At 47.8% G+C, this 9,414-nt stretch overlaps 1 protein-coding gene across 1 annotated transcript; it reads right to left on the bottom strand.

Moving 5' to 3' along the window:
- Nucleotides 1-4,539: 4,539 nt before the first annotated feature.
- LOC307234531 (uncharacterized protein) lies at nucleotides 4,540-7,383 on the bottom strand. Its single transcript, XM_080006281.1, has 4 exons — nucleotides 7,300-7,383; nucleotides 6,593-6,675; nucleotides 6,061-6,273; nucleotides 4,540-4,931 (listed from the first exon to the last, which is right to left on the bottom strand). The coding sequence occupies exons 1-4, from the start codon at nucleotides 7,319-7,321 to the stop codon at nucleotides 4,923-4,925; spliced, it is 327 nt and encodes a 108-aa protein (XP_079862407.1). The 5' UTR covers nucleotides 7,322-7,383; the 3' UTR covers nucleotides 4,540-4,922.
- Nucleotides 7,384-9,414: the final 2,031 nt, after the last annotated feature.

Below are 9,414 nucleotides of genomic sequence, written 5' to 3'. Positions count from 1 at the left end.
ATTGTCTCGCTGACATATCCACATGGATGACGGATTATCATCTTCAACTAAACCTGGCGAAAACGGAACTGCTGGTCTTCCTGGCCAAACAAGGTATTTATAACAACATTGATATTAAAATCGACTCTCTATCTCTTGTTCCTACCAAGGCTGCAAGGAATCTAGGTGTCATTATTAATGACCAACTGACATTCTCGGACCATGTTGCCGCCGTCTCCCGGTCCTGCCGCTTCGCACTATTCAACATCCGAAAAGTCAGGCCGTACCTATATGCCACTCAACTGCTGGTACAAACCTTGGTGATGTCCCGTCTCGACTACTACAACGCTCTCTTAACAGGCTTGCCGGCCTGTGCGGTGAAGCCACTGCAGATGGTTCAGAATGCGGCGGCGCGACTGGTGTTCAACCAGCCAAAGAGGGCACATGTCACTCCGCTGCTCATCGAGCTCCACTGGTTACCTGTAGAAATGGGAATGCTCCCACCTACTTAAATGCTCTTGTAAAAGCACATGTTACTCCCCGGATGCTGCGCTCATCAAATGAGCGTCGCCTGGCTCTGCCGGCCGTACAGCCACGGCAACCTAGGTTATTCTCATTTGTAGTTCCACGTTAGTGGAACGAGCTGCCAAAAATGAGCAGAGCAGGGACCTCCCTCTCTGTCTTTAAGAAGCACTTGAAGACCCAGCTCTTCAGAGAGTACCTCCTCTCCTAACTTACAATTACTTAGCGCTACTTAGCAGTATTTATTATTACACTAATGTCTCTGTCGCAATGTAGCTTGAATGTTATTCTCCCTTGTAAGTCGCTTTGTATAAAAGCGTCTGCTAAATGACAAAATGTAAAATGTAATGTAATGTGATAGAAAGGTGTCAGAACACACAGTGCATCTTGCTGTGTTTGAGGCTGTGTGGCCACAAACCGGTCAGAGTGCCCATGCTGACCCCTGTCCACCGTCAAAAGCCCCTACAATGGGCATGTGAGCATCAGAACTGGACTATGGAGCAAAGGAAGAAGATGGCCTGGTCTTTTTTTTCTTTTTCTACCTGTGCTGTCAGCATGCTGGGCATACAACACAGAGTATTTGTATGCCATTTGCATCCAGGACAGAGTTAGTCTGCAAGTGGACTTCAAGTTCTCAACCTACAATGCAACTCTTTATTCATTCTTAAATCATCAACAACTGCTGCAATAACTCTGTCCTGTGGACGACCTGTAGAATGACAAAAGCACAGTTTTTGGTTATGGAGAGCCACCACCAACCCCCCTCTTTGGAGAACTATTTATCATGTTTGGGTCTATAAACAACTGATCACTACTCCAAGAGGGGGAGAATCACCACGGTGAGACAAATAAACATAGAAACAAACAACATTTACACAAAAACATGAACACTGGATGACAACATATATTGAAAACCAGTGAATTAGGTCCAGAAAAACTGGAACTACAACTGGTCACGTGGCCTCTTCATGTCATAATTATGGCAGAAAATGAGGGAGGAAAGGAGAGGAATGCAACCAGGAGGGTGCTGGGGTGCACTCGAAGCAGGTGTGTGGTAGTGTGTGTGTGTGTGTGTGTGTAAGATTTCCACCAGTGAGTGTACATGACTTATCCCAATTGGTACTGGTGTAGAAGGTTGGTAATATCCCGCGCCTCCAAGCAGCGGAAGGGGACCCGAAGCCCCCCTGAACTCCACAGCCCCGTGGACACCCCTCGGCTGCAGGAAATCCCAGGGTACCATGCCCTGCGGCCACAGAAGACCCCCGGGCCCCCAGAGAAGCCATGGAGCGTGGATGGAGCATGGAGCATGGAGCCGTGGAGCAACCCCCACGCCCACCCCGGGGAGCATGACCCAGTCCCAGGGAGCACGAGGAGACCCCGCACCCCAGGGGCGCACACATACAACCAACACCCAGGTGCAGACACAAAACGCAGCCGCCGGCACAGAACCTGGGCTATGGGCGCAAGGCACGGACTGCGGGCCCGGATCACGGCCCCACGGCGACAGACTGACACCCAACACTTGCCCCCACGGGCAAGCCGGCAGGACCCCCACGCCCACCCATGGCCCGGACAAGGGGGAGGCCCGCCCCACCCAGCCTGAGTGTCAAGTGCCCATACATGTAGCAGCGTGTGCACAGCGTGGGCACCTCGATGTTACCCCCCCCCCACCTCCCCGGCGATGCCGGCAGGCCGCCAGGTATACAGGCCCTCCGACACCCCCAGCACCCGGGGCGCCCGCCGCAGAGAAGCCGCGCCGCAGAAGCAAAAGGCCAATAGTCGCCCCCCACACCCCAACCCACACCCACAACGGCAAGCAGTCCCCCCAGAGGCCCCGGAAGGCACCCGGCGGCGCTCTCCCCAGCCCCGCCAGGTCGCAGCACATCCCAAGCCACCGGGCACAAGCCACCAGGACTCCAGCCAGGCCGGCAGGGGGGGCCCACCCGACCGCCCCCTGGCCAACCACGCCCCCACACCGACCCGCCAGCGACCGGCCGCCCCGGAAAAGCCCTAGTGCTCAATGTGTGCTGTTGGTAATTGCAGTTCAAATTTCAGGGATGGGGGTGCGAGTTCTTCAGGCAAGTCGGAACCGATTCACTCACACCCCTCCTGCCCCGCAGACCCTGGTCCGATGGAGTGTTGTTCGGAGTAGGATTGGTGTGCGACTGTATGTGTTCTACGCTAATGTGAGTGGGATTTAAATTTTGGGACGGACAAGGAGCACGCTTGGGCAGGAGCGTGACAGGCAAGATGGCAGCTGCCCACCGCATCCCCACCCACATAGCCTGCACCCCGCCCATCCCGCAAGCCCTCGGTCTATTGTGCGGTGTATGTGCTGAGTATGAGTTTTGGCACTGGCAGAGATAGGCGAGTCCTGATGGCAGCCAACCTACATGCGCCTCCACCATGTCGGGCAGCTCCACGCCCCCATCAGGCCCCTGGTCAGCCCCCAGCCGCTGAGCATGCGGACTAAAGAACAGAGGGCAGCAGATGGCACCCCCACCCACAGCCCGACCCCCAGCGACGAGCGCCCCGCGCACCGAGAGCGTCAGAGAGCAGGTACCTCGGCAGCCCGGTGTGATGACAGGAGACCGCCCCCGACGAAGGAGGCCACATGGTGAGCCCCGCGCCTAGCACAGCCAGCCAGGTTCAGGACTCAGGTTGACAGGACCAGACGGAACGCCCAACCAGCACCGGCACGACGGGGGGGAAGGTGGCCTGGTCTGATGAATCACGTTTTCTTCTACATCACGTGGATGGTCGGGGTTAGGGTCCGATCCAATCGAGCATCTGTGGGATGTGCTGGAACAACAACCCCGATCCATGGGGGTCCCACCTCGTAACTTCCAGGACTTAAAGGATCTGCTGCTCACGTTTTGGTGCCAGATACCACAGGACACTTTCAGAGGTGTTGTGGAGTCCATGCCTCCACGGGTCAGAGCTGTTTTGGTGGGGGCACTTGGGGGAGCTACACAATATTAGTGGTTATTAGTGTTGTATTTAATGTTGTTTCTGATCGGTGTATATATTTGTGGACCTTCTGATATGTGCATCAATCTGCAATGGCATAGTTAATTTTTCCCAATGTTATAGCAGGACATGGTAGATGAACCCGGAGACACCCACCTGCATTTGCCCGCACCTGTATTGATGTCACAAAATGTGTTGTATGTAAATTATGAACATACTATTCCATGTACAAAGGATATAAAGCAAGTCGTCTTGATGCCATTGCTGTAGAGCAGTGTTGAGAGCTCGCCAGGTGTGCCCTGAATTTTTTAATACCACTTAAAAAACATAAACAATGAAAACTAGTTCTTGTGTTGCACGATCAAAATCGCACGGACTCTTCTCATCCATCAGTTGCAGCGGGACTAACACCTCTCTGTTCATTGCAACAAAATCAAGTCTCACACTGAACGTGAGAACTTTTAGTAACCTTTCAAACCTTTCGTTATTTCATTGTGAAACATGTGCCATGGCAAAGAAAAAAAAAATCTTGTTTGAGTCGCCCGGAAATCAACTGTAGCTCCAAGCTTTAAGATCTTCGGAGTTCCTCCTGGGTGGATTCTCATGTTGGTGAACTATTCCGTTTTACTAATTTAGTGATGACTCACACCTCTGCTAAACTCTGCTCATTTCACTGTGGAATTCCTCATGGTTTCATTTGAGCTCAAGACCATAAACACATCTATAAAAATTAAAAATTTATTATGTGAGTTAAAGGTCATATGACTTATTTTAACCCTTCTCTTCTATACCATTATTTTCCTCTATGTTAAATTCACATCTTTTCACCCTCTTGATGCAGACGAATCATTGCTTACGCTAGGAATGTGAGTTATCTACATTAATATTTCTGTCCTACATTTATTTATTTTTTTATGTCAGGTTTCAATTCTTCTTTGTGTCCCTTAATGAATAAACAATACCTGCTCTTCAAAATGGTAATGATAAAAAATATAATAAAAGGTTAATTACAGACACACTGATTATGCACCATAATAAATTCATATATGACAAATACCATAATGTGATTAGTTTTATTCTCTGAAATTAATGTAAGGAATAGTTTATTCATTTCGGCCCCACATTACATTGCAGTCTAAAAATTGTCAACGATCCAAACAACCATTGCGGATCTTAAACGTGAAACGGTGCCATCTTGTGGCCAAAAACGGAATTGAAAGAACAATTAATTTGATATACACCAGTCTCAGTTACTTGGAATGTCTATTGTTACATACAAAATACCAATATATTTTTAATAATAAGGCCAGTGTACAGACAACTTTTAGGGTGTCATGGTGAACAAAACACCTATTTAACCACACACACACACCATCACACCGTTGTAGTGAAGAACGCAGGACGTTTTCAGAAAACCTCATCGCTCAAGAAGCACCAGTCGTCAGGTCATCTCACTTCCCCTGAAACAAAACAAACAAACAAATACATACAAGCAGTCAGAAAAATATCTCTGCACAGCTATGCTTCTATATTTAACCGATCGTTACATCTGGCGGTGACGTCAGTGCATGCAACTGCACAAATATAATACTCATTTTGAAAGAGATATGCGTGATGTCGTCTGGTCAGACTATCAGGTCAGACTGCAACTTGGGTGTGTCTGTGTTCTGCAGGAACTTTATGGCCGTCCTATCTGATCCATTTCTCTTCCACACCCAAGGCGAGGTCTTTCTTCCGGCTGTAGCTAATAGCTTGGGAAACCTGTCATAGTGAACAGTGATCAATATAACCTGGTCAATGTATTCTCTGCGTTTCCGTCAATACATTTCCAAAGACAAAGTAGCGACTAAATTTAACTAACTTGTGAATGTGGGACCATCTTTTGGAGCTGGCGGACAGTCGCCCACTTAGATGGACAGCTACAGAGGGAAAATCCATACAACCACAACTAGGGCTTGGCAATTTGACCGAAATCACTGTGGGTCTATAATGGTATGTGACAGTGTTTGGATTTTCAATTGCAAAATATACTCTCATGCCGCCTCGTTGCTTTTATGTCAAAACAGGATTGAATAAAACAAACGATCACAACCTTCTAGTTAAAATGTGAGGGCTTTGGAAAAGCTACAACCTCTACCTTTGAAACCATTGTATCGCCAGCGGGGTGTGACCAACACAGCCACTGCCGGTGAAACCAGTTCTCAAATGCAAACATAGAATGCGCATCCGAAATGCACTTATCTTTCTCCTGACCCGACCTTTGGTGCGAGATGAGGCGTGCGGGGCGTGCTAACCTGCCGGGCTGCATTTCACTGCGATTGTGACGGCTGCACTTTTACCATCATGGGTGCTTTATCTTTCACACGTCAAAGGGTGGATTGCTGACGGCAACTGAGCTAAGTGGGTAAATCTCCCTGCCGACCACAGAGACACAGCACCGCCCAATTTACACAAACAACTACAGAACAACCAGACGAAATGAATAAACACAATTAAAAGGAAAAGTGGTCGGACATCCTGCAGGGGTGGTCGGGCTGATTGGGGCGCCTTGCCGTTTCCACGCATCCGCTCCCGCGCCGCAATCCCTACCTCCTCGTCGCTGCTGGAAGATGAAGATGAAGAGGAAGAGGAAGAGCCCCCATCTTTGGACTTCTCGCGTTTCTTCTTCTTGTCTTTCGTGCCACAGCGCTCTTTCTTGCCATGGTGGTCTTTCTTGCCGTCGTGGTCTTTCTTGCCATGGTGGTCTTTCTTGCCGTCGTGGTCTTTCTTGCCGTCGTGGTCTTTTCCGTCTTTGTCGCCAGACTGGAAATGGGCAAATGGGAGTCGTTAAAGTTAAAGGTGTACAACAATGTCCAGCTGATCTTGCTGTTGGACTGGGGGGGGAGGGGGAAACTAAACAAACACACAAACAAACAAAAAACCAGCAGTTCAAACACGGTTCATCTGACAGCCACTAAGGCGGGGATTCCGACCGTCGGACACGACTAGGGACGAGGTGTAAAGCGCGCTTTACTTCTTGGGTGATTTCAAAGAAAAAGAAAGGAAACATTACATTTTATTCGGAGGCACTGAACGTATTATTGAAGAGAAGAAATTGCTTTGGGACTGTTGACATACGTACCTTCTTGCGCTTGAAAGCATCAAACAGCCCCTCGTCTTTCGCGGCTTCCTTCTTCTTGATTTCATCTTTATCCTTCCCCACCGCTAAGGACAAGACGTGGTGCAAGGGGTCGGTCAGTTAGGATCGCCTTTAAACCGAGACTCACCGCTCATGTCACGGCTGCGGTGTCATTCTGCCGCCATGACATGACGCCGCCGTCACGATCATGAGGCGTTGACGATCAAATATGACAAGTCATATGAATAAGTGCACTTATCAAAGCAGAACAACCGATAACAACAACCCACACCCAGCTTGTGAAGAAGAGACATGATCATTGGGACATCAAAATTCATGGAAACGCACCAAATTCACAACCTATATTGTATATTCTATACATTTTTACATCTGACTTTTTTTTCTGTGTACTTCTTTTTTTGGGCGCTACTTAACAAAATCTTTAGTTTTACTTCGGTTTTATTTTTTATCTTCCCTCGTTTTATGTAGAGAAACGCACCAAAGCTCACCATGACAAATTCCTAGTTAGGACGTAAATTCACCTGGCGAATTAAAAAAAACCCATCCTGACTCGGATTATTAGAGATGTTTGACAAAAAGATCGACGATCTGCTCTTTTTTCGGCGACAGCTGCCGTTGTCCCCGCTCCCCGTCCGGGAGTTGGGAAACGACGCCCAGAGCCAACACTCAAACACAGTATGTAGTCCTACCGTCCGCCAAACTGAACGACATCCTGGCCGCTGCGTGAACAACCACCGAGTGAGCCCGTGTGTCTATTTTTTTGTCGTTCGTTTCTTTTTCCGGTGGCCTCGGGGCACCTGGCCACGCCCCGCGACACCTGCAGTCAGGTGCTGCGGGGCGTGGCCTCGGGGCACCTGGCCGCGCCCCGCGACACCTGACTGCAGGTGGAGGGGCGGAAGGTTCGGCTCCTTTTATCGGATTCGGTTCTCGACGAGTCACTCATTAAAAAAAAACAAAAAAAAACAAACGAACGAACAAACAAACAAACAAAAAAAAAAAAAAAAGAGTCGTACGCTTGTTTTTCGGCTCCGTGTCCGTTTGGGCTCTGAGACTGAGTTGTACATGTATTTGTCACAGGGATCCTTGCATTCTGTCCAAATGTTTTTTTGTAGCCGGAAGAAGCAAACTGGTGGATCCCGAAATCGTCGAGCCTAATTTAGCGTGAGAAATGTGTGCGTTGCAAAAGTCATTGACCATTTTTTTTTTTTGGACCGCAACGTGTAATTCACTCACATTCAATACGAGTTGCGACGAAGGCCGTGCTCTCTTTCCCACGTTTATTCCACGGGAATAAACTTTGAATATTTTCATGTTCTCTCGTCCGTTCACCCTTTTGTCGGCATGACTCCCGACTCCCGTGTCGTTAAAGAATTTGCCACGAACGAGTCATTCGCAAGAGTTCGAGGGTTATATTGCAACCAACAAACTGTGTATGTCCATCCTCCTTCAGTCAATTGGTGCGATACAAGATCCGGCCCCGGTCGGCAGCACTGAGCAAAAAGTGAAAGATTCACGAACCTTCTCCTCGAATCTTATCACGGAAACGTAGGACCTGTGTAAAAGACATTTAGAAAATGTCACTCATTTTGTTCCTGGGTGTACAATATCAGACAGAAATGTCTTGTTCAGCCAGGTCAATTAAGAATTCGACCCCAAGGCGCATGTGCACTAGTTGCATAACATTTTGACAAATGCCGCACTTCCGAAAAGTACTCAGAGCACATTCCATTGTAAGTATTTGTAACGACAACATTGTTAACCCTTCTTAAAACGCGTAAACAAATGAATGAACAAAATGACACATTTATTTCCCATAAACACACACTTTGATTACTTTTCTTTATTGGCACCTATAACTTTTAACTATTGCTAACATCACACGGTGGGTGGAAAACCTGGGAATTTAGGCCTCATAAAAACACCTTTGACAACAAACACACCTCAAAGATCATATAAATCATCTCAAATCAAATCAAGAGTCTCGAAACCAGACTCTTTCTGGTGCGTCACGTTCGACGTCACAAACATGTCGGGAAGGGGCTGTGTCATGGTGCCAGTGTGATGGGGAACAAAACAGTAGAAGGGACAGCATCTTAAACAAACAATGACATAAAACTGTAAAACTTGCAAAGGAGAATCACAGCGGCTTTTTTTTTTACACTGAAAATGGCATTAAAAACATTCTGATAGATTATTTTGTGTTTCTGTTCTCATAATCAAATCATAGCATAGCTGGAACTCAATGTACTGCTTTTTAAATATAAAATCTTTCAATCTTCAATGTAAACTTTGTCAATTAAGATATAATATAATCTTAGTCTCATTGTCTATTTATTTTATATTAGTATAAGTTGGACATTGGAGAATGTCTGGACAATGCGATAGGTAATGTTCTGCACTCTTGCAGAAGAGAACACATTTTCTGGAACCTTGGCTTTCTCTGCACTTTCCCTGCAGGCTTACTGCTATCAGGCTTGGGTTTGACAGAGCCATGGCAGAGACCTGCTTGCTCCTGGGCCTAGACATAGGAGATTTCTTCCCTTTTTTGAGGTCCGGTGGTAGGGATGCCACGGTGAGGAACTTTTCCCGCCGGTTAATGAACTCATGGCGTCCAGTGTTACCAGTAACACCAGACATTTTACAACGCGCGGTGGGGGGGGGGGGGGTCAAATTATGCAATTAACGCATGGATGGAGACAGGTCCCGAACTTTACCTGATCTGAGGTCTCCTGTAGCCTTCTCTCCTCTCCTCCAGTGATAAGCAGGTTGGCTGCGACTCTGGTGCGTGCACAAGAAAATATTGA

Source organism: Zeus faber (assembly GCF_960531495.2).
Source record: "Zeus faber genome assembly, chromosome: 9".
NCBI classification, from domain to species: Eukaryota; Metazoa; Chordata; class Actinopteri; order Zeiformes; family Zeidae; genus Zeus; species Zeus faber.
This window is presented reverse-complemented; position numbering and strand designations above follow the sequence as displayed.